Source organism: Triturus cristatus, chromosome 6, assembly GCF_964204655.1.
Source record: "Triturus cristatus chromosome 6, aTriCri1.1, whole genome shotgun sequence".
NCBI lineage: Eukaryota > Metazoa > Chordata > Amphibia > Caudata > Salamandridae > Triturus > Triturus cristatus.
The window spans coordinates 1,834,451,142-1,834,477,592 of NC_140589.1; the positions used below are offsets into that span (position 1 = coordinate 1,834,451,142).

The 26,451-nt window shown below is 46.9% G+C and overlaps 1 protein-coding gene across 2 annotated transcripts in view; it reads right to left on the bottom strand.

Moving 5' to 3' along the window:
- LOC146822136 (cGMP-dependent protein kinase 2-like) overlaps positions 1-26,451 on the bottom strand; it is a 256,757-nt gene that overhangs the window by 53,038 nt on the left and 177,268 nt on the right. For both annotated transcript variants that reach the window (XM_085613249.1, XM_085613248.1), the window contains exons 11-12: positions 21,750-21,797; positions 20,528-20,581 (exon numbers count right to left, since the gene is read on the bottom strand). In XM_085613249.1, coding sequence (XP_085469375.1) covers positions 20,528-20,581; positions 21,750-21,797 — 102 coding nt within the window. The remainder of the gene's footprint in view (positions 1-20,527; positions 20,582-21,749; positions 21,798-26,451) is intronic.

Here is a 26,451-nt window from a genome sequence, read left to right on the forward strand (position 1 = left end):
ACGGAGGGAGACCTGCTGTCTGGAAAGAACACAACGTAATTCGTGTCTGATTTTGGTAACTTTTCGGGCGGGTAGACTGAGAGTGGATGACGTGGAGTCGATTACGAACCCCAAGAAAGTAACCGACTTGGCTGGCTGGAAGAGAGACTTGCTCTCGTTGATCACAAAGCCGAGGTCCTGAAGGAGAGTCACTGCCATCCGAAGCTGAGCTTCCAGCTAACGGGGGCATGAAGCCATCAAGAGAAGATCGTCTAAATACACGATCATTGTGACCGGCTTGAGTACCTTGGTGAAGCACCAGGGTGTCGAGGAGAGGCAGAACGGAAGGGCTGTAAACTCATAAACGAGGTGCCTCCAGGCAAACTGAAGAAACCGCCTGTGAGGGGGAAAAATCGGAATCACCAAGTAGGCGTCTTTTAGGTCCAGGCGGTCCATTCAGTCTTGAGGGCGAAGAACATCCCGAAGGAGATGAATTCCTTCCATTTTGAAATGGCAATAGACTAGCCTCTTGCTGCCGTCTGTCTTGTCCACCAAGAATATATTGCTTAAAAATACCCTTGGGTGGAGGGAAGTGAGGGAGATAGCGCCATTGCGGAGGAGGGATGCGATTTCCTCGGCCACAAGGGCCGCATCTTGCGCCGAAAACTGAATGGGTCGGGGTTTGGTTCGTTGAACTGGGAACCCCATGAACTCTATATGAAAACCTTGCACTGTTTGGAGAACCCATGCATCGTGCGTTAGAGACAACCAAGCCTGGTAACAATTTGCCAGCTGCTAGCCTATTCTTAATGGGGAAGAAAGGTGAACACTCACTGGCGTTTGAGGCGCAAGATCCACCTCTGAATCCTTTTCCTTTGCCCCGGTGTCCTCTTGTGGGGTAAAAATTCCCAAAACGGAACTGGTTCTGGTACTGTCCGGAGCCTCTCTGGTTACCCTGCGGGTGGTGTCGACTGGCCGAGCGGCCCCTGCCTCAGCCGGCCCCGCGAAAAACACGAGGAAAAACCTTCTTTATTGTCGACTGAGATCTGTCGAGGGATGTGAAGGTATTAACAAATTTGCCGAGCTCCTTCACGAAAGGCTCGCCAAAGAAACCCCCTTGTGCAATGGCGCCTGCCTCAGAATCCGCCAGGTCCCCTAACTTGGGGTCGATCTTTATGAGGAGAGACCTGCGGCGCTCTGTGGAGAGGGCACAATTCGCATTGCCCAGAATTATAACCACTCTCTACGCCCAGCTGGATAGGGCTTCAGGGGAAATAATGGAGCCCGATTCCTTGGCCTCCTCGGCCATATCAAGTATTTTGGTAGAGGGACCGAGGGCATCCAGGAGCTTGTCCTGGCAAGCCCTCCAGGACGTATCAATCCCTTTCTTAGGATCGCAAATAAACTTTTGGAGGAAGGTGGACATCCTGGGGTCAATCTCAGGGGTAAGGGCTACCTTCCCCTCCAAAGAAGGGTGGGGGCACTCAGCCCATAGGCAGTTGCAAGCCTCTTTCTCTAGGGGACGGCGGATGTGTTCTGCCACATATACAGCAACCTTTTCCCCTGGGACCTACTCCAAAGAGCGAGGGTGGATAACATCATTAGGATCTAACATGTCAGAGGTGATGGGGGGAACAGAAGGGCGGGTGGGGAGTCAAGGTCACGAAGGACCTGGGTCGGAGTCAGGGTCACCGGCCGTATCCGGGTCAGTAGACGGGATGGCCAGGGGGGGAGGTCGAGGGTCCCCAGCTGGCAGTGCTGTTTGGCTATCCACAAAAGCCTGCCGCAAATGCTCAAAAGCGTCCGAATCCACCCCAAGCACCCAGGGGCGTTTACATGGTGGGGAGCCAACAGTATTGGGGTCTGGAGGGGCCGTTGTCATGGGGGACGACAACCATGCGTTGCTCCAGGCGTGCGAACGCCTGATTGATCTGGCGTGAAAGCCTATCCTCCAAGGGGGTGATAGCCTGGCCCACTGCTTGATAAATAGAGGAATCTACAGCCTCGTAAAAGGCATCCCCCAAGGCATATCTGCGAGGGGGTCCTCTTCCTCTGGGAAGTCATCATAATAATCCATGACCCCAGCGTAGTAGAAAAAAGGGGATAAGTAAGTGGTAACCCACTAGGCCGATGACAAGGCCTAAGCTGTTAAGGGCTGGGTGTCAGCTTACTCTTTGGGCGGAAGTAAAAAATGCAATTACACGGGGTTCTAGCCCCAGGGGACAACTGCTGGTGGTATGGAAATACAGAGAACAGTCACTTAACCCCAGTACCTGAGGGGTGATCGCCGGTCTGGGCCGTGTCCCCTTTGTATTCTTCACCGGCGTATACAGGACCTCAGCGAGGCGTACAATCAAGGAAAAAATACTGACTCTGAAATCCCTTTCTTTCCAAACGATTCCACGGGAAAACAGAGCGTAAAAACAAACCCGGCAGTCTGTGGTAATTTATCCGTCGCTGCCGCTTACAGACCCAGCATACGGCGTTCTCCTCAGACCAGGGCTCCTCTAACGTGCGCGCAGTGTTTGAATCTCTGAAGAGACCAAACTCCGCGACGCACTGTAGACGGCCTCCCGCGCCCCCTAGCGGCTGGAGGTCCGCAGAGCCGAAGCCAGCAATTTGCCACGTAAGGACAAGGGATCCCCGCCCCGTGGCGCCCTTTCCAGAACAAAGCGCCGAACGGGCTGAAAACAAAAACGATCAAACGGTAAGAAACGATCCCAAAAGGGATCGGAAACAGCACATGAAAGCGCAATCGCGTTAAACACTAAACACAGCGGGTGAAAACAACCCCCACACAAGCACTCACAAAGCAAGTTAAATCAGCATAACACAATATAAACTTAGTATGAACCCAGTATAAACTTATGCAAGCACTAGACAGTAAAATAACTGAAGAGCACTTATCTAGCTGCGGAGCAGCGAAGAAAGAGGAAGAGGGGGGACACTAGCAAGGGACTATGTTGGGCTCAACAGCCCCTGATTGGACATTGATACCTGTTCGTGACTGGATGTTACCATGTTGTTTTCTTTGCTACTTTTCCCTGTGGTTCATGGGAAACGTAGTCTTTGTTAATCTTAAAAGCTGCTAATGAGAAGAAAGAGAAGAAAGACGGCATAATCCTCGCCTCCAGTCCTGACATAGAATTCGAAGCCATCGCCCCTGTAGCAGAGTGGGCACCAAAAGAGGCATCAGTGCCCACTTCAAGTAATAACCAACTCATCCATCTAGCTAATGTAGCAACTGCTACAGGTCTAAAAGTCTTCAGCAAAGCGATCAACAATTGACCTCTCATATCAGTATGAAACTCAGCAGTACTTACCTCATATGCTTTCAGACATTGTACCACACAAAGCTTAGAGTTATCCGGAGAAAAACAGGTAGGTTACTGACCTGGAATTGCATTTCTTCCATTTGCAAATAGAAAAGGTAACGACCTCAGACAAAAAAACTCTTTCAGCACGTTTGTCAGACATTCTCTTACATGAAAGTAGACACAACAGCATAGTCAATTTGGCCAATAGTTCTTTCCTCAATAGATATTTATTATCAGGCCAAGATACTAAGAACCACATGACTATGTTGACGTCCCATAAAACATAGTACTTTGGTTGAGGTAGTTTCACCATCTGACTCTATTCTCGTCTCTGGAGTTCAGCCAAAAATCGTCCTGCCATTCGAGGCTTAAATGTGGTCTAGCCACCAAGACATTTCAATTTTATCATCCTCTGATAAAATTGCCTGTTATGATAAGCTGAGATCCTAGTGGAGGGGCTGAATTTAGAGTCGTTGGTGGTGAGGATAAAGGAGGTGTCCTGGAAAAATGGCCTGGATCAACATGGCCAACAGTCCCACAAGATGAGCTATCAACTAAGGGTGGGCGTCATATTCTGTTCCGCTCGCGTAATTTGCAAAATGTAGGCATTTTCGCGTTTCGGAGATTTTTTCATGTTCACACTTTAAAAATGCGTCCTTGCGCGCACGGTCGACTTACCGGGATGCCTGCATTCGCCGACGAGTTTTCCTATCCGTTCGCATGCGCCACAAGATGTTGGTAGCCCGTTGTGCTATCCCGCAAGAGTTTGCGATCGCGAACACGGCATTCGCTGCACCATCGGACACCGCGAGAGTCTGCGATCGTGAACACGTCATTCACCACCACGAGAGAGAGTGTGCGATCATGAACACGTCATTTGGACGCGACATCCGGCGGCAGTTTGGTGAAGCTCGTGATCCCGAACACGCAAAACCTTCAATCTGGAGAAGAAGAATATCTCGTGCAGCATAAAACCTTCCGTAAATGATGATTTGGATGAAAAAAACTCCTCAGATTGACATTTGGCTGTCCTTTTTTGTGCAAGGCGTCCTTTTTAAAAAAACGTTTGGGGGGAAGAGGGAGGAAGTGCCACAGAGTCTCCAACTTCCTGTTCCTGTCCAGCAGGCTCCTCCCAGTGCATTGTCCATGTCCTGTTCATTCTTCCTTTGGATTTTGAGCTGGAAGGATCACTTTTTTTGTCTGCTGCATCATTATCATTGGATTTGAGGACTTTTGGATTTGATATTTTACAAGTAAGTTGGTGTTGTTGTTTGTTTGATTGGGGCATTTCAGTTGTTGCAACTACAATTTTGGTACTTATCATTATTTATTTTTTTTAATTGTTGTGGGTAGCCAGTAGGCCCAGAGTTAGTCATGGGTGGGCGCATGATGAAGCAACTGTTCCTTTGGTGTGTGTTGAATTTATTTCAAACATAATTTAGGGCATGGATGGCATTGGATTGAATTGCAAAATGTGTTTTTGTGGGTATTTCTGTTTTTGGGTGTGTGTTAAATAAATGCCTTTGTTGTGTGTGTTGTGTTGTTGTATACCTTACAGACCGTGTTTAGCCCTGTGGATTTTCGTTTTTGCATTTTATTGCATTAAAGGCAAAGCAGTGTGGTTTAGCATGCATCCTTTGCCTGGCTATTATAGGCCTTTTATCTGTACATTGTTTTCCAGGCCTCCTGCTTGTTGCTTGTGATTTGTGAGTGTCTGTGTGGCTGGTGGCCATTTCTGGTGGGAGTTATTAGTGTGCTGCTTTTGCCAGATAGGCCTGCATGCTATTTCTTTGTGGCCTAGGCTTCTAGTTGTTGTGGGCCTGGCCACAAGGCTGGCAGCCATTTTCAAGCCAGGCAGTGTCCTTTTTGCAATAGACCTGCATTGACTCTCTTCAGTTTCTTGTAGTTGTGTGGGCCTGGCCATGTGGCCGGTGGCCATTTTGAAGCCCGGTAGTGTGCTTTTGCCATAGGCCTGCAAGCTTGTGGCCTAGTCTGCCAACAGGCCTAGGCTTCTTGTTGTTGTGGGCCTGGCCATGAGGCTGGCGGCCATTTTGAAGCCAGGCAGTGTGCTTTTTGCAATAGGCTTGCATTGTCTGTCTTCAGTTTCTTATAGAAGTGGTGGGCCTGGCCATGTGGCTGGCGGCTATTTTGAAGTCAGGCAGTGTGCTTTTTGCAATAGGCCTACATTGTCTGTCTTCAGTTTCTTGTAGTTGTATTGGCCTGGCCATGTGGCTGGTGGCCATTTTGAAGCCAGGCAGTGTGCTTTTTGCAATAGGCCTGCATGGTCTGTCTTCAGTTTATTGTAGTTCTATGGGCCTGGCCATGTGGCTGGTGGCCATTTTGAAGCCCGGTAGTGGGCTTTTGCCATAGGTCTGCAAGCTTGTGGCCTAGTCTGCCAACAGGCGTGTCATCCAGTAGGCTCAGAGGTAGTCACGGGTGCATGAAACAACTGTTTCTGTATGTTCTGTTGAATTTAAACATCATTTAGGGCATGGATGGCATTGGATTGAATTGCAAAATATGTATTTTTGGGGTTATTTCTGTTTTTGTGTGTGGGGTAAACAAATGCCTTTGTTGTGTGTGATGTGTTGTGATGTACCTTGCAGACCTTGTTTAGCCCTGTGGATTTTCGTTTTTGCATTTTATTGTAGTAAAGGCAAAGCAGTGTGGTTTAGCATGCATCCTTTGCCTGGCTATTATAGGCCTGTTTCAGTTCATTGTTTTCCAGGCCTCCTGCTTGTTGCTTTTGATTTGAGTGTCCATGTGGCTGGTGGCCATTTCTGGTGGGAGTTATATAAGTGTGCTGATTTTGCCTTATAGGCCTGCATGGTTTTCCTGTTGGCTTATTGCTTCCATCCATCCCCTTTGCCAGAAGCAGCTCCCTGAATAATGTGATGAGCAAATAATTTAATGCCCAACAGGGTCCACTTCCATTACATTTGATTGTTGTTGTTCTTCTTCTTCTTTCCTATCCTTCCTGAGAGTGTAGTGTACACAGTATACCATGAAAGCCCTTGTTGACAAAGTCTCACAAATGGCTACACTAAGTTATATCTTTTATTTGTTTATTTGTACTAGTAGTAATTGAACCACAACAACAAATGCAACATTTCACTGATGTTCTTCTCCTGGCTTCTTTGCTTTTAGGTGCACAAAAAGACAGAGGAGGAGGTGTCATCATCATCACCCGTTGTACTGCCAGACAGAAGTCCTGCAGCGCACCACGACACGTCCACGTGTGACCACAGACATCTCTGCAACTTGTGGACCTGCGTTCTGCTGACATCTGAAGAAGATGGACCCAAAGAAAGGTAACAGGTCCTCCAGTACCAAGAAAGTTGTCAGTGAGAAGAAGGAACAGAAAAAGGAAGTGGCACTTACCAAAACTGGTGTGCCGTCCCAGGTGTTTTCTGGGTAAAAAAAAATTATGCCTGCAGCAGCGTTGTCCAGGGACCAAGCTGGGAGCAGCACCTCAGCATCAGCGGGCCGGCCCCACCAACCTAGGCCCAAGCCCATGAGTGTCACAGAGGTAGCCAGTCTACTACGAGCAGCGATGTTGAAATGTCATTATCGCAAAGTAGTACACAATCAATGCAAGCAGAAACTCAGCAGATAAGTGGGCAGCAGCAGGCGCAGCAGCAGGCGCAGCAGCAGCAGCCGCAAGAACAGCAGCAGCCGCAAGAACAGCAGCAGCCGCAAGTACAGCAGCAGCTGCAAGAACAGCCGCAAGAACAGCAGCAAAAACAGCCCACAATAGTAGTTGTTCCTCCTGAAGTAGGGGCATTTCAGGAAATCGAGCTTCCTGCAGACAAAGAAGAGCAAGCCACTGTTTCAGAAGATCCATTGTCTTCCAGACCCCTAGCAAGGAAAAGGAGGGTTAGTCCACCATCTTCTTCTTCAAGCCCCGCTTCTGATGATCGAGATGCCACTTGGAAGCCACCAGCTCAGTCTGAGAGTGATGCACGCCACAAGACAATGCTAGTGAAAAGGAAGGTTCAAGAAAGCCTTAAAGTTATGGAGTTAGATGTACTAGAGGGGGATGATGATGACGATCCAGTCATCACGAACATCACTCCCGGGTAAGAAGAGATGGAGACCAACATTATTACCCTATCCAAAATCACTGCGAGGGATGTAGCATGGATACCACCAACACAGGTAAAACACCAACACGACCTCGAGCTTTCATATTTGCATTTGCAAAGGCCTGGCAGTGACCTACATCCAGCTCAACCACCACCTCAGTAGGTAGTGGTAGTGTAACTGCACAGAGTCACATTCCAAGCCCACCCTCCAGTTCATCTGGTATTGAAAGGGGCACATCCAGCAGAGTCAGAAAGTTCTCCTCCCCAGTTTGGGACTTCTTTTCGGTTAGCAGTAAGGAGAAGAACATTGCTATATGCTCAATTTGTCGACAGGCTGTTAGGCGGGGTAAGCTTGGTACAAACTATGGTACCAGAGGCCCAACCAGTCATCTCAAAATACACCACAGTATCCAGTGGGAGGCTCACCTACTTTGCTTAGAACAAAGTAGAACTGAACCCATTGCTGTTGCTGGGGATGAAGAATTAGGGGAAGATATGATCGCGGTGGAAGGTGAACAAGAGGAAGACATTTCTAGCCCTGTCCCCAGCAGTGTAGTGGTACCGCCCATATCCCCAGCCACATGTCAGTGGCACCGCAGTAAGAGTCATACTCAGAGTCAGACTGAGACACCAAGGCAACCGAGTACAGCAATGAAATAAAGTGTGTCCTTGAGCCTAACTGGGTTCAAGAAAACAGCTGCACCTCAAAGGAAAATAATCCAGCCTACCATTGAGAGCATGCTTAGGTCAGAGGGGTAGAACCAATGCAACCACCCAACGGCACGGTTGTACAATACGAATAGCTAAAATGTTCGCGCTGGACCTTCTCCCTTTTTCATTTGTGGAAGGGGTGGGTTTCCTTGAATTTGTGTCAGCCATCTGCCCTAAATGGAAGGGTCCCAGCTGATCCTATTTCGCCAGAGTTGCTGTTCCAGCACTACATCACGATGTGCTGGAATTGGTTGGACAAGGTTTGCAGCAGAGTGCTGTTCACAATATCCACCTGACAACAGACATGTGGACCAGTTGCCAAGCCACTGATTACATGAGCATCACTGCACACTGGGTCTCTTTTGTGGGGGTTAGAGATAATCTATCTGCAGTAGGTGCTGTTGACACAGATGAGATTTTTAATGCTACTCGGAAACATGCAACTGTAGCCATGTTCGCCATGGAGAAATCTCATACTGCTGTAAACATTTTGGAAGAGTTTCACAGCAAGGTATTTGAATGGCTGCGCCCAAGAGGGCTTAAGATTGGTTTTGTTGCCACAGATAATGGCAGTAATGTGCTTAAGGCCATGGAGCTTGGTTGCTATTTCAGGGTCCCGTGTTTGGCGCACTGCATTAATATTATAGTTCAAGACTTTCTGAAAAAAGAAGACATAGTCAGCAACTTACTGACCACCTGCCAAATAATATGCACCCATTTCAGCCATTCTTTTAAAGCTCGGAAGCAGCTGAGGATCATTCAACGTGACCATAGAATGCAAGTCAAAGCACTCATGCAGGAGGTGGCAACACGTTGGAACTCAACTTATTACATGCTTGACCATCTGTATGAGCAGTACAGACCAATCAATGAATATGTCATGCAAAGAGGGGATGCTACTGTGAAAGACATGACCATTCAGATGGACCAATGGTGCCTAGTTAAATGCCTGACTGAGATGTTTCGTCCTTTCGAGGTCTTCACACGTGAAGTCAGCAAGGAGGACTGTACTATGGACCAAGCTATCCCATTGTTGCATATGCTAGAGCAACAGCTGAAGGAGGTTTCTGAAGCGTACAAAAGTGTAGAGGAAAAAAAAGATGCATATGGGTTGGTGGAGAGCTTATCCAGTCGCTTAGCTGACAATACAAGGGTGCAAAATAAGATTTTGTCACAAGAACATTACATTTGTGCCACAATTCTGGCTCCATGGTCCAAATCGCCATTGAACAGTAAGACATGAATTCCTTTTTCAGAATTGGATGTTGCCGGTACAAAACTTGGATAGCTAAGGCAGTCAGTAATTTGGAAAATGAACGGTACATAAACCCACAACAAGTACTGCAGCAGGGCATCTGGCGTCAAGTTGAACTTTGGAGCCTGAGGGCAGTGCGTTTGGCTCAGAACACTCACCAATACTATCGACAACAGCAAGAACCGGATCATCAGCCCCAGTAAAATTGTTAAAGGATTGGTATTTACAGCAAGGACTTGCTAGGTCCAGTGCTGATGCAAAGACAAAAGAGGCCGAACAAAGTGTAGCACCCCTAAACATTGAGTGGATGGTTCAGGCCTATCTGGATGACCCAACAGAGGTGTACATTGATCAAAACCCATTGAGGTATTGGTATGGGAAAAGGGGTCAATGGCCACTGCTCAGCAGGCTGGCATTAAACTATCTGGCTTGCCCTGTCGCAAGTGTCTCTTCTGAACGTGTTTTCAGTGCTGCTGGTTCCATTGTAAAAGTAAGAAGGACCAGTCTCTCGCCCAAAAACGTGGAGAGGTTAACCATGATCAAAATGAATCAGCACTTTATACTACCGAATTACACAATACATGAATCAACGGAGGAAGATGAGGACAGCGGCTCAGGTGACAGAAGTAGTGTGTTAGATGATGATTACCTACTTCTGGTCAAACCCCCAGAGTTTGAGGACGAGCTATACTTGCCTGACAATTAGGCTTGCACTTCTTACTGTCTTCCTCCCTTATTTACTTTTATTTGTATGTGTGTCTTTCTGGTTCAAAACTTTGAATCACAACAAATCCATCACCACCGTCTTATAGTCTTTTTATTGCCGTATATGAGTTTCAGCTGTCTGATTTCACAGTCCACTCCTCCGAGTCCTGTTCCTCCATCCTCCTGAATCGCTCCAAATCCATTGCCCTCAAGTCAGATGATGATTGGATGTAGCATAATAGAAGTAAAAAGAAAATCTTGCCTCCTTGAGTCCCTCCAAAAGAAGTGGAACATGATGATGACTACTATAGCTATCATCCTTTCCAAGCCGAGAGAGACTGCCCATTAACTGAAGATGAGAAGGAACAGGTAATGAATGATGCCATGCATTGGACGCTGACTCAGTGATTTGTGTTGATGTTGTTTGTTGTGCATGAAGTTAATTCATTGTGTACTATTATCTGATCTATACACTAAAAGTAACTCAAGGCAATGTTTCCATTCTTGATTTTTAATAACAAATTTGTACTTCTACTGCAGGCCTACCCATTGCATTTTGAATATGGAAAGGGGACTAATTCTGTACACTGCACACACTGAGTTGGACAACACCATGATGGTGACCACAGTGTCATAATATATACGCAGTCACCCAGTAGGATCGAAGATGATTGATGGAATAAGTTAGGGTATTTCATGAGTGGCATAAAAAAGGTAAACAAGTTAACAACAACCACAGTAGACCTACTTGTCACTACAAGTGTGTAGTGGTATGACTGACAGCAGTGCATTGATTTATAGGCACATGCATCAAAGCTTTTTCGATCGCAAACGGTGCGAATCGCAAAAATCGGTGCGATCGCAAAATTAGCCTTTGCGATGCATCAAGGGTCAAGGGCCTTGCAATTTGAGAATTCGCAATTAATTGCGAGTTCTCAAATTGCAATTGCATTTAAGGAATCGCATTTTGCGATTCCATAAATGCAATGCAAGAACCACTTTGAAGTAGCGATTTCGCTACTAGGGGGAGCAAATTACCATGAAGTTGAACTTCATGGTAATTTGCAAAAACTTTGAAAAATGCACTAAAGTGCATTTTTCAAAGTTGTAGGTTAAACACACACATGCCCGTTACTGGTGGTCGGTTTTACGCCTAGAAAAAACATTACACATTTTTTAGTAGCCATATACACCTCCCCCTATTTTTCACTAGCAAGATTGAAAAAAAAGTTAATACATACATATACAATATATATCACTAGTACAAATCAGGTAGTAGAGTAGACACTAGTAGTGTAATATGGTCCCTAGGGTCCTTTTAGTCTTTGCTAAGTTAGCCCGAGCCATGCAACCATTTTTGCTTTGCGCACTTTACCTCGCAGCTTGTTGTGTAAGATGCCTTTGAGCCCATATTAGCTCATACTGCTACTGTCTGAGCACTGCGTACAAGGTTGAAAAACAAGCCACTTTGTTATGGAGTTCTGGTGTTAGTCCATATTGCTTATCCATACAAATGCTACACTTTTTGGCACGACTGAGAAATGCTTGAAATATACTAACGCGAACCATTTTTTTCATAACAGACGGAAGATTCCCTTCTACGAACCAGAGCTTTGCAGAGCTTATAATGTAACCAGTGCTAGGTTGTTCTAAGGTGAGGGGTCCCCAGAATTCGCTCAGAGATCTTCACTTATAATTTTATATAAACTATATTCCTACCAAGGGGAGGGTGGTTCTTCCACCACTGTTCAGTTATCATGATTTCGCCTTTTGTCTTCTATGGACTTGTAGTTGTAAGTGTAACTACGTGTAACAATGTTTATTGTTTTAATCTTATGCATTTTGCTGTTGGTGCTGCATTATAGAACTAAGTACAGAGCTTGTCAGTTGAAAATAAACCTTTTGAACTTACATAGACTCGGTGGTATTTGGTGTGGACTTACACAAGTGAGTGAGCAAAAGGGTGTGCATTGCTTCCGCGACTGAGAGGTCGAGAGTGTTATGTTCTGGGCTGTCTACTCATTAGGTATCTTGAGGGGGTGTGGAGAGCTAATGAGACACTATAACTAGTCGGTCAGGGGATTGTGGTGGGTTCTGATTGAGGTGTGAGGAAGGTCCAACCTCCCATCACCAACGTCCTATTTTCTTGTGCAAAGTTCTGTATGTGCAGAATCCCTACAACAATAGTAGAATGTCCTATCCTATCAAAAATAGTAAAATCTGGTTGGGCATTTTGTTGGTGGGAATTGTCGAAAAGCCTCGAGATTAAGAAGACTAGAAGTAGTAGAAGAAGACACCCAAAGGACTGGACTCAATGGCTAGAGCTATTGGTGAATCTGAGATTTATTTAAAACCTTTTAAATAAAGAGTGGCCAATTGTGCAAGCTTAGCTATAGACAGACTAATAGTAGTAGTACAGAGAGTCATAGCAGAGGCAGTTAGAGGCAGGGATAACAAGAATTTAGAAACAGATAGTCTAGATCGAAGAAGAATTTGTAAAAAATAGAATTAGGAAACTGAAATAATAGTTCGGAAAAAGTAAGGTGCAGGAAAAGTTAGGGAAATATAATTATTAATATTAACCACCGGAGGACTTACTGGGGCTAGCAGCAGAGCCCCCCGGTAGAGGAGTGGTCCTTGCCCTGGGAGGCATGGTGTTCTGGTTCCGCTGACTCAGACCCGTCTTCTTGCCCCTGGGTGCTGCTGATCATGTAAGATTTAATAAAGAAAGAGACAAAAATTAATGTTTGGTGTGAAACAAATAAAATATTTTAAAATACGCTCCAAAAACATTTTTGTGAACAACAATCGCAATAAAATTGACCTATCTAATCTGATCTACTAGTAGTATTGCGAGATTCACGAACCGTCTAGTAGGCCTAAGTACCACCTGACCTAGCCCACCTATTCGAGACAGCCAATTGTTCACTAAGTCTGCATTTCCATTTATTTTAGTCCTCAAAAATGCATACGTGCATACATTTTTGCATACACCAAATTGTTGGTTGGTTGCTGCTGATGTTCTGCTAGTGATGATAAGCCTATTCACACTCACTAAACAAACTACAAAAGGATCTACTAAGGACTGGGGTAAGCAGCACTCAGCAGCACGTGATGTGACAGAGGATTTGTCACGCACACCACTCAAAAATTACCAACTAATACTAATAAGTAACTAAACCTATCAATCCACCACTATCTCTTCTTAGTGGCAGGAGGACAAAGGAAGGACTAGAGTCTCTCTAGCATTACCTAACTTAAGTTCTTTAAAGTAAACTCTTACATAATCAGACCAAGCAAGCGCAAAGTTGCAAACAAGTAAGATTAGTATCGCCGAGCACCTGTGTCATAACAATCACAGGAGATTTTTAAACATAATTTACCTGCAATGTAAGCAGCAGTATTCTTGCTGGTCGGAAAAAAAAATATTCGCAATCTATAACACAGAGCAGAAGAACACAAATTAGTAATATTAAATAGCTACTCACCAAGCCCCGGGACCTCCACTCCTAGCAGGTCCAGCAGGTCCTGCTCCCGGTCCAGGATATCGGACCACCGGTGCATCAGCTGGTTATTGGTGTGCCGGACACCAGAGCAGCAAAACACTGCCCGGCGCACCTTTCCCCATCGCTGCCGACGCTCCCGGAGCCCGTACCCGGACCCAGGTCTTCCGCCTGCTGCTAGGGTTAAGGGGAGGTGGCGGTGCACAAAATAAACAAGTGCTGCCACCTCCGCCTCACCAAATATGGCCCATTCCTGCACCCCTTTTGGGCGCCGCCTTCCACAGGGAAGGCGGTCGCGGCTGCGGCTGTGAGCAGCCTTGCCCTTTGACTTGCCCCCAACCTTGGGCATGGTTCTGGGACTCGGGGGGGCGGAAAAGAAAAAGGAGGAATTCGAAAAGTAGGTAACAAAAATGAAAAAAGCAAGCTATAGAAAAAGAGTGAAAAAGTAGTAAAAAAAGTCACAAAAAGTAGAAAAAAAAGTCAAAATATAGAATCAGGAAAATAGAGAAATAGATAATAAATTAAAAAGATTTTTTTAAAAGTGTACAGAAACAAAGGATTGCAAAGATAGTGGGAGTATAGAAAAGCAGGCCCAGAACCATGGCAATAGAGTGAAAAACAAGATGGCCATGCCCACTGCGACTGCGTGGGCAAGTTTGCGCGATATTACCCCGCGAGCACGCACAAAGCGTTGCTAAAACGTAATACGCATTCCCGAACAGGGAATACTCATCGCAAACGGGCGGGAGCATGCAATATGCGACCCAGAAGAGAAAATAAGTATCGCGAGCAGGCGTGACAAGTGAAAAAAAAGATGGCACCACCCATTAGTGACTGCATGGACAAGTTAGCGATATATTTTCCTGCGAGCACCCAAAAACACATCGCGAACGGGCGGGACAAGCAATTCTGCATCTTCGCGAAAGTTCTGCATGCTCGCGGAGATTTTTAACACTTTCGCGATAATTTGCGTAGTGCGACTACGCAAATTCCGCCCACCCCTACTATCAACCCCAAGGATACAGTCTGTTTGCTCAAGGCTGACCTCACCTCTTTCTTGATGTTCTGGACTGTTTGCGCTGAATTCCAGACGTTGGGAAGAGGTTTGGACCAACTTCTGGCATTTATGATGAAACCCAGATCCTAAAGGAGAAGGACCGTCCACTCTCGATGAGTGACAGCGAACTGGGGACATTGAACCATGATAATGATGATGTCTAAATAGATAATCAGCCGTACCCCTCGAGCCTTCAGGGACTCCACAACAGGCCTTGTGATCTTTGTGAAACACCATAGGGCTGAGAATAAGCCAAAAGGGAGAGCTCTGAATTCGTAACAAAGACCTTGCCAAAGAAACTGAAGAAAATGTTGATGAAGAGGAAAAGTTATGTAGGTGTCTTTTAAATCTAATTAAATTATCCAATCTCCCTCCTGGAGGATGTCCCTCAAAGGTGGATCCTCTCCATCTTGAAATAATGTTAGACTATCCACCCATTGAAGTCTTTCAGGTTTAACACTAAGGGGCCGATTCCAATCCGGGTCGGAAAGCACTCCGACCGAGTCGGATCCGGAGTGTTTTCCGACCGAGCCGGACCCCTACAGTCCGACCGAGTGAGTACGATGCTGTTGGACTCGGTTCGGTCGGACTCCCATAGAAGTCAATGGGAGCCAGTTGTACGACGCGTACATGCGCTCCCATTGTCTGAATGGGTACATCTCGAACAAGTGCGCCCCCTACGGTGGGTACGTGTCAGTGCCATCTGTGCCGTACATGCCTGTGTGGGGGAGACCCATGTGTCTCCCCCTGTGTGCGAGTCGTACGGCTGTGGGTGTCGGGGGGTCCGACGCAGTCCCCCGAAGTCCGACTCTCCGGCTCGCACAGGCTGTCTGACGCGTGCATCGTACTGGCTCGGTCATGAATCGCATCCATTGCACGCCACGGTTAGCTTACGACCGAGACGTACGGAGCGGTTCGGACCCGGACACGACTCAGTCGGTGAATTTCATGTAGCTCGCATCGTACTGGCTCGCTCATACAGCTGTACGAGTCGGGCGGAAAACACACATACGGCTCGTAGTTTTTCTGGCCGGATCGCGTTCGGTGCCCTTCCAACCCGGATCGGAATCGGCCCCTAGGTGTGACCCGTCCCCTTTATTTTCCACCAGAAAGATACAACTGAGAAACCTGTTCAGGTGGGGAGATGACTCTTTTATAGCTTCCTTTTCTAATATATTGTGGGCGGAAGACAGGACTGGAAAGGTGTGCTGTAAAACTCTAACTTGTATTCCTGTATGAATAGAGAATCCAAAGGTCCTGTATTAGACCCTGCCAGTTTTGTAGAAATAACTTTGTGCTGCCCCCAGTAAGACTTCTGAGAGTGGAATAATTCTTACTTGTGAAACCAGATTCTTGCAGTGATCCTTGTGAACCTCTGTATCACCCTTTCTTGAAGAAATTGCTGTTGGCACAGGGACGGGAGGGGTAGAACGTGGACCTACAGGAGGATTCCTGATTTCCTCCTCTACCGCCTTGGTAGAAGTCTTGTGGTGGGCCTTGGTGGTAGCCCCAGATGAATGCACTCCCTCTGAAGCATACAGCCCTGCCAAAAAGTGGTCTGAGCACTTTTTTAAGGGATCGTCGGCCATGCCAAGATTGGTATATGTAGCCAGGAACTTAGAAAGTTCCTTCAGGAAAGGGGTCCCAAACAAAAGGATTCGAGCTATTGCTCAAATCAGACGAGACTAACTCAGTGAGCTTTGGGTCGATTTTGAAGAGAATAGATCATCGACATTCACTGGATATGGCGCAATTCGCATAAACTAGTTGGCACACAGCTCTTTGGGCCCAGTCGAATAAGATGTCTAGATCTGTGGGCGTCGCTGACTCCTTGGCCTGGTATGCAAATTCCAGGCTTTTAGTTAGTGGGCCTAATACATCTAATAACTTGTCCTGACAGTTCTGCCAGGCACAACCGAGGCCCCTTTAAGGATTCTTAGAATTTTTTTTTTAGGAATGTCATTAAGGTAATATTAACTTCGGGAGTTTCTGTTACTTTATTGGGGAGGTCTTGTCAGAGGGGGTTCAGAACGTAGATATGCCCAGACGCCTTTGTCAAATCCTTGACAAATGTGTTTGCACATAGTCCGCAACTTCTTGCGGGGGAGCCAGACAGTAGATCGTGAATGAATAATATCTCCTGGGTGAAAGGAAAGTACCTTAGATTGCTTCTGGACATTGGTGTGGCGCAGCTTGCGCTTACTAGGGCAAGGTTCATCGTCATGGTCTGAGCTCTGAGAGGAGGTGGAATCTGTATCATCTGTGATCGGACCTGGAGGAGGAGTTGAAATAGGAGGAGCGCTATGGGCGTGATCTCTAGCCATGGAGTTGCCAACTTTTTGAAAGCCTCAGCCTGGGGTCTCTTAGGGAGTTCAGTGCTAGGTTTGTCCTGTGTGGCAGAAGGGCCACTAGCATTCATCAATTGGGGTGTAGGGATCCAACCTTGTTGCTGTGTGTAGCCACACAGCTGCCTTTTAAATGGGCCAATGGTGTTGAACAGGGCCTTGTCAATAGACTGTTGCACTCCTGTAGCTAGTGCCTCTACAAGGTCATGCTCTAAAGACCGTTGGGGGTCATCATATTAGTAGCCTTCTATATCTTCATCTAAATATTCATTGTCAGCTCTTGCAGAGCCAATATTCAAGTGCCTCAGGAGGTTAAGAAATGACCAAAATTGTATTTATTGATACCAACAAACTTTTCTAGAGCAGTCGGGGGGGGGGGGGGGGGGTTGCAAAAAATATATAACACCAAAAGCAGGTCAAAGTAATAAAGAAGTAGATAGAAAGCATGGAGAGAGGACTTCCAGCACTCTAGGAAGAGACTAACATCAGTTTCCAACCCTGAGGAAATCACACTGGTCAGGGCGTCACCGGGAAACAGCAGAACAGGCAGCAAAGAAATGCGGGCGAAAAGGCACAAACAATGAGCGGGCGGGGGCGAGAAGGCACAGACAACGGGAGTGCGGGTGGGGTGAGGGTGTGGAAGGCACAGACAACGACGAGAGGGAGGGGGGAGTAAATAAAGCAGTAAGAGAACCTCAATACAGAAAATAGTGCTCACCGTCTAAATAATACGTACTGTGTAACACTCGAAGGAAAGGGGCCAGTCACCATGGGAGGTGACAAATGAAGAAGAGGCAGTACTAATGTGCGGCTAACAAGCCTATTGATGAATCAGAATCCAGCATTTAGGACAGACAATGACACAAGCCAATAGCAAACATGGGCGGAGAGTGGGCAGGGATTCTATTCGCTACTCGTCTACAGTAAGTCTCGCAGAGCAGCACGTGTGCGCTGGCTCAGGCTCGTCCTAAAAATAGGAATGTGCAAATCTGCAAGTCCTCTCTCCCGTTTCTCCCGCTCCACTAGGTTAAAACAGGTGCGACAATCCGCTCCGCTTGGGAGGATAAATGCTCCCTGAATGCACGCGAGGTCGCGCTACAGTTTACAGTGAAAACAATTAACAGAATGGCAAAATTAAAAGATAATGCGGCACAGCAAGTCCACTTGCTTAAGATTCAGTGTGAGATCGGCAACAATATAAACATGTTTAAACACCGTATACATGAAACAACACAGTCCGGTATTAAAAACAAGAAACAGCTCAATCTACATATTAAGACAAATTTGAGGAGATGTACCTAACTGGCTGCGAAGCAGCAAAGAAAGAGGAAGCTGTATAGCGACATGAAGGTTACATAGGGCTGTTTGCTCTATGGTTAGGACATGTGGCTATTGTGGTCATGGGAAATGTAGTGTTTTGAAATTTTGACATTTGATTGGATGCCCAAAATTAAAGATTAAAGAGAAGCCACTTACCTTGCTATCGGCGCATCGCTGAGCGCAAGGTAAGTGGTTTTGTTTTTATTTAATTTTACTCCTCCCTTCATATGTCGACTTACCTGACTGCCACCCTGCCCTGCCTCACCGCTCTTACCTGTGCCGGTCGCAACTTCTACGCACATTTTCTGCAGGAGCATGAGCAGAGTAACAGAGTCACTGCTTGAGGCTTGTGCAATATTTTTTGTTTTCCTTCATTGCACATGCAATCGGATGCCGTGTGGTAATCCACATGGCATGCTTGCTCTCTTCACTCAGGGCTATATAAGGAAGCGAGGAAAAGTATGCTTGCCTCATAACTGGGTTTCTACATTGACAAAGCTATGTTCCCGCTCTCCAGTCCAGTCTCCAGTCCCTGGCCCATTACACCCTCGGCTGACTTTACAGATCCATTACCCCTTGTCAGACTTTACAGACCCATTAGTCACTTGCCCTTACAAATTTTCAGACTTTACAAACCAATTACACCCTTGCCAGACTTTACAAACCCATTACACCCTTGCCAGACTTTACAAACCCATTACACCCTTGCCAGACTTTACAAACCCATTACACCCTTGCCAGACTTTACAAACCCATTACACCCTTGCCAGACTTTACAAACCCATTACACCCTTGCCAGACTTTACAAACCCATATCTCCCTTGTCAGACTTTACAGACCCATTACTCCCTTGGCAGACTTTACAGACCCATTACTCCCTTGGCAGACTTTACAGACCCATTACTCCCTTGGCAGACTTTACAGACCCATTACTCCCTCGGCTGACTTTACAGATCCATTACCCCTTGTCAGACTTTACAGACCCATTAGTCACTTGCCCTTACACATTTTCAGACTTTACAAACCAATTACACCCTTGCCAGACTTTACAAACCCATTACACCCTTGCCAGACTTTACAAACCCATTACACCCTTGCCAGACTTTACAAACCTATTACACCCTTGCCAGACTTTACAAACCCATTACACCCTTGCCAAACTTTACAAACCCATTACACCCTTGCCAGACTTTACAAACCCATATCTCCCTTGTCAGACTTTACAGACCCATTACTCCCTTGGCAGACTTTACAGACCCATTACTCCCTTGTCAGACTTTACAGACCCATTACTCCCTTGGCAGACTTTACAGACCCATTACTCCCTCGGCTGACTTTACAGATCCATTACCCCTTGTCAGACTTTACAGACCCATTAGTCACTTGCCCTTACACATTTTCAGACTTTACAAACCAATTACACCCTTGCCAGACTTTACAAACCCATTACACCCTTGCCAGACTTTACAAACCCATTACACCCTTGCCAGACTTTACAAACCCATTACACCCTTGCCAGACTTTACAAACCCATTACACCCTTGCCAGACTTTACAAACCCATATCTCCCTTGTCAGACTTTACAGACCCATTACTCCCTTGGCAGACTTTACAGACCCATTACTCCCTTGTCAGACTTTACAGACCCATTACTCCCTTGGCAGACTTTACAGACCCATTACTCCCTCGGCTGACTTTACAGATCCATTACCCCTTGTCAGACTTTACAGACCCATTAGTCACTTGCCCTTACACATTTTCAGAGTTTACAAACCAATTACACCCTTGCCAGACTTTACAAACCCATTACACCCTTGCCAGACTTTACAAACCCATTACACTCTTGCCAGACTTTACAAACCCATTACACCCTTGCCAGACTTTACAAACCCATATCTCCCTTGTCAGACTTTACAGACCCATTACTCCCTTGGCAGACTTTACAGACCCATTACTCCCTTGTCAGACTTTACAGACCCATTACTCCCTTGGCAGACTTTACAGACCCATTACTCCCTTGTCAGACTTTACAGACCCATTACTTCCTTGCCAGACTTTACAAACCCATTACACCCTTGCCAGACTTTACAAACCCATCACACCCTTGCCAAACTGTACAGACCCACTACTCCCTTGTCAGACTTTACAGACCCATTACTCCCTTGTCAGACTTTACAGACCCATTACTTCCTTGTCAGACTTCACAGGCGAGCAGTCATTGAATTGGAAAGAAGTACTGAGGCCAAGTACCTGCTGTATCGTCTTGTTTCGGTCACGGCAAGGCCTTCTGAGGTCAGTGAATTTCTTTAAAAAAAAGACAAACTTGTGTTATTTTGTGTTGCAGTCCAATTTATCTGTATAAATTATTTCACTAAACCCTAAATGTTACTGTCCCATGAGCTGCCCTCTAGGTGGTAAATGGTGTTGCCTGGAATTGGAGGGGCTCACTTGATGGCGAAGGTGCGCTACCTGTGCGCTTGTGGGTTGATATGAGGACTCACATTGGAACATATCCTATATTTTATTACCATTAACCTTAGAGCTTCCACCAGGGACATCAGGTTCAGGAATCCGCATTTATCACCCAATAAAGGCTCAGCTGGTGGCAGGTCCAAAGAAAAACCAAAGACTTAAGCTTCGCATCATTATCTATGTGAAATGATTTGTGTTCTGTTGGATTACACTGTTAATACTGAAACGATATAACTGCTGTGTGCTAAGGGATTTGTATTAGTGTTTGTCTCTTGCACTTCAGAGTTACAGCAGATCCTGTAATCACAATCAGATGGTAATCAGAATTACCGCCAAATCAGAATTACCATGTGGCTCATAATTACGCCCAGACTGTTTTTTTCTCATGAAGTCCTTTCTTTTAGTTTTTTTCTAAACTAAATTTGATTGATTTTTGTAGCATGGAACAACACGCGACATGTCCCCCAGCACAACAGCCAGCTGCGGTCGGTAGTAGGAGTAACTGCAGGGCGGTGACGTGGGGAGGGGGAGGGGCAGGGTGGGGGGTAGTAAACTATGGATTACAGAGGTTTACAGGTAAATTCACATATAAATTAATCAAACGAATTTCGTTGCGTTCACTGCATCGCATTTGGGGATGCAGTGCACGCAACGAAATTCGTTTTATTAATTTATATGTGAATTTACCTGTAAACCTCCGTAATCCATAGTTTACTACCCCCCACCCTGCCCCTGCCCCTCCCCACGTCACCGCCCTGCAGTTACTCCTACTACCGACCGTGGCTGACAACAGCATAACCATATATGGACATATTGCGATCATCACCAAACCCCACCTGTACACATACATCATGGTAGTCCACGGTACTCCAACCACTTACCCCATACCTTTAAATGTTTTTCTCATGAAGTCCTTTCTACAGAACCAATTCCAAACACAGTTTTACCCTAATGCTATTGAACGACAACAAAAAGAATGAAGATTTCAGAGGACTCTTACGTGTCAGAGGATTCCACCGCGTCAAACGGGTACATGTCTTCAAAATCCCTGCAAAAAGATGCAGATTGGGGTCTGTTAACTTTAGAAGCCCCAGTCACACAGCCTTGGGTGATAATTAGAATCTATGTCATTGATTGTAGCATAGTTTTAAAAAAATAAAGAAAACTGATTTTCATCCATAAAATAGTGCACACCATATACCTGAGCGCATATTTGATATATTTCCGTTCTAAGAACAGGGAGAGATTGAAGAGAGAGATTGGGTAGCAGCTAAATTATGCAAAATCTGGGTGGATGTTTTATACTTTATTAAAGGTGAAATACTTTGGTAGCGTTGTGGACTGCGTTTTTGAGGGATTGCAATTTACTTTGCCCAGCGAGACTCTTCACTGTTGCTGCTTTCTCGTCCCCCGCCACCGCTACCACCACCTGCGGCCGCGGAGCGGGGACGCGACTACATCCCCCACAATCCCCAGCGGCTGAGGACCCGCCGACGCTGGTTTGGCGCCAGGGAGGCGCATAAAAGATCGCCGGGATACCGACGGAGCGGGCTCCGAGTAGCGTTGTGGACTGCGTTTTTGAGGGATTGCAATTTACTTTGCCCAGCGAGACTCTTCACTGTTGCTGCTTTCTCGTCCCCCGCCGCCGCTACCACCACCTGCAGCCGTGGAGCGGGGACGCGACTACATCCCCCACAATCCCCAGCGGCTGAGGACCCGCCGACGCTGGTTTGGCGCCAGGGAGGCGCATAAAAGATCGCCGGGATACCGACGGAGCGGGCTCCGAGTAGCGTTGTGGACTGCGTTTTTGAGGGATTGCAATTTACTTTGCCCAGCGAGACTCTTCACTGTTGCTGCTTTCTCGTCCCCCGCCGCCGCTACCACCACCTGCGGCCGCGGAGCGGGGACGCGACTACATCCCCCACAATCCCCAGCGGCTGAGGACCCGCCGACGCTGGTTTGGCGCCAGGGAGGCGCATAAAAGATCGCCGGGATACCGACGGAGCGGGCTCCGAGTAGCGTTGTGGACTGCGTTTTTGAGGGATTGCAATTTACTTTGCCCAGCGAGACTCTTCACTGTTGCTGCTTTCTCGTCCCCCGCCGCCGCTACCACCACCTGCGGCCGCGGAGCGGGGACGCGACTACATCCCCCACAATCCCCAGCGGCTGAGGACCCGCCGACGCTGGTTTGCGCCAGGGAGGCGCATAAAAGATCGCCGGGATACCGACGGAGCGGGCTCCGAGTAGCGTTGTGGACTGCGTTTTTGAGGGATTGCAATTTACTTTGCCCAGCGAGACTCTTCACTGTTGCTGCTTTCTCGTCCCCCGCCGCCGCTACCACCACCTGCGGCCGCGGAGCGGGGACGCGACTACATCCCCCACAATCCCCAGCGGCTGAGGACCCGCCGACGCTGGTTTGGCGCCAGGGAGGCGCATAAAAGATCGCCGGGATACCGACGGAGCGGGCTCCGAGTAGCGTTGTGGACTGCGTTTTTGAGGGATTGCAATTTACTTTGCCCAGCGAGACTCTTCACTGTTGCTGCTTTCTCGTCCCCCGCCGCCGCTACCACCACCTGCGGCCGCGGAGCGGGGACGCGACTACATCCCCCACAATCCCCAGCGGCTGAGGACCCGCCGACGCTGGTTTGGCGCCAGGGAGGCGCATAAAAGATCGGCGGGATACCGACGGAGCGGGCTCCGAGTAGCGTTGTGGACTGCGTTTTAGAGGGATTGCAATTTACTTTGCCCAGCGAGACTCTTCACTGTTGCTGCTTTCTCGTCCCCCGCCGCCGCTACCACCACCTGCGGCCGCGGAGCGGGGACGCGACTACATCCCCCACAATCCCCAGCGGCTGAGGACCCGCCGACGCTGGTTTGGCGCCAGGGAGGCGCATAAAAGATCGCCGGGATACCCACGTCGCGGGACCGCGCGCGGGCAGCGCCGGGCTAAGCCCGGGACAAGGGCGGGGCCGTCTGTGGCCGTCCGGGGCCGGAAGAGGACGGGCTGGGCCACCCCATTTGGCAGTCACAAGTAAGATATTTCACAAACCTTGTCACGCAGTTTGCGGTAAACACTATATTTCGAACTTTGTAATCTTCGTGTTTACAGTACGCGTACATTTATACCTCTCCACTGCTTGTGCCCACATTTTAAGTATGCCTACAACTCCGCCTATACAGCCATCCAAAGGCAAGATTACACTATTGGGAGGCCCACGGAAAGGGACCCTTGACCACTTTCTGGCCAAAGCTGTTTCTAAGTTGGACAATGAAATAGCGGACACGGAACGTCGTCTGTCCCATGGTTTACTCTCTGATAAACGTTCCTCTCTGGGTTCTATTCAGTTGATTCCGTCTCCTTCACCTGTAACACACAATCTGGTAAATACTTCTGCCTCAACTAGCGACCCGGACATTCCGCTACTTCTTCAGGATCTGCCGCTGACAACAGATTCTCAGCGGGACTTACTCATCATTAACACAGGTGCGAATACTTCCCCACTTCTCGCTATGGAAGGGGTTCTACCGAATACGCCTCCTAAAATAAAACCAAGGCCTATTAGGAAAAAGATTTCCCCTAAACAACCCAGACTTGTGGCAACTCTGAAAAGAAAGAGGGGCGGTGCAGGAACAACAGGTAGCTGCTCCAAAGCGCCGAGGTTATCCCCCGGCTCTTCAAAACGCAAAGATACTACGCTACCCTCTGCCCGTGACCCCAATGACTGTCTATTCCAGAGACTTGAACAACTCGTGAAGTCACTTCTTTTACCTCTCTATGAGAGAACAAAACGGCTAGCCGAGCAATTAGACACTTTAACAACTGTAACTTCCTCAAATGGTTCCTTATTGAAGGATCTGGTTATTTTTCAAACAACTGCTGACCAGAGGAAACAACCAGCTATGATTCCTGGAAGAGATGCAGTACTGTCTAATGATACAAACACTCAGCCTCCAGCCATTTTAGTTGTCTCCGAAACTGCGCCCACTTCCTTAGAAGAGAGGGAAAAAGTAGTCCCGCAAAATACACTAGAAGGAAAAAAGACCAGAACCTCCGGGGAGCCAAACTCACGACAGTTTTCTGATAGAATGGACGAATATATTGACTTACCACCCGAATCTGCCCCATATGTTATTATACTTACGGGTGTGCCAAAATTAAGCCCAGGAAAGAAGGAGGGGTTTGCGGAACTTAAAAACAAAGTAATATACTGGTTAAGTAAGAACAGACCTCTGCCCTCAGATCTTAATGGTGAGATCCTATTTGTGCGAAGGCTGACCTGGCTTGGGTGTAGGCCCAAAGATATAGAAGGTGACATTGTGACTATAAATTTTAAAGATCAGAAAGTAGTCACTTACATAGCAGACTGGTTCCTAGAAAGAGGAGTGGAAGGAATATCAACACGTGTTTTGAGCTATTTCTATCCTCAATCCCTTCTCACTCTTCAAGGTAACAGTTCTATCCGTAGGCCGCCTAGACATACAAGAACAGTTGCTGCGCCCCATTACTCAAGACCTATTAATACTGTTCCTCTGTTTCAACATCCTAGAAACCCTAGTCGCTGGAATGCTTCTCCTTCTTTTTCACCCTTTCCAGACAGGCCTTTTCTTCACCAACACCAGCACATTCATAGCTTACCTCAGTATTCAACCTGGCCTATATCAGTCACAAACCGTTTTGAGGCACTTACAGATCTGGAAGACCCTGATTGACAGATAGAACCTAGCCTAGCCTGGAGTTTGACCCATGTGGAGCCCCCATCCTGACTGTTAATACCCATGCTGCCACCTCATATCCTGGAACGGATATTATTAATACTTGTAATACGGGAATCCTAAATTGTGTGGCACTTATTGATCAGCCACAAGCCAGTGGTGATAATTTATACCCTGCGACTACTCCCAACTGCGATCGTTTAATACCTTTCAGCCCCCCTCTCCCCCAAACTTTAAAAATTAGAGCTGAAAATAAAAATGCTCCTCTTATGAGGGTAATAGGGGATGCTGATAACATCATTTCATGGAACGTTGCAGGCCTTTCAAACAAAATATCACACCAACCGTGGCTAGATATAGTTACATGTTATAGCTTAATCTGTCTCCAGGAAACGTGGGCTATAGATGAACTCCACATTCCAGGATACCAGACCTTCCATGCTCCTGCACAAATAACCTCTCAGGGGAGAAATAAAGGAGGTCTGAGCATTTATGTTTTAATATCGCAGGGCATTAAGGTATTGAGACATACATTCACTGAGTATTACCAGATATTAAATGTTAGTTGGGGGCGGGAAAGATTTCTAACCCTCATTAATTTTTATAATAATATCCCCAGTAGCAATCTAGAAAGCCAAATCGATAATCTCATGTCGAGTGTCAACGCTATTAAGGCCCAGAAAAAGGGTGAGTCAGTGTTAATCTGGTTGGGCGATTTTAATAGTATTATTTGCCCACATGTTTCCAAAGGCATTTGCGGCCTTGGTAAACATAAGGACGACAACCCTACACATTTTGCTCATTCAAAACTGGGCGATACTCTTAATTACATGCTTTTTCATTTTAACCTGTCTTTTATTAACGAACTTTGCATCCCAAATACCCCCTTTAAACCAACTTTTCATGGGCGGGGATGCAATTCGACTATTGATTTTACCCTTATATCTCCACCCAAGGAAGGATTGGTCATCGCCTGGGAAACACTTTCT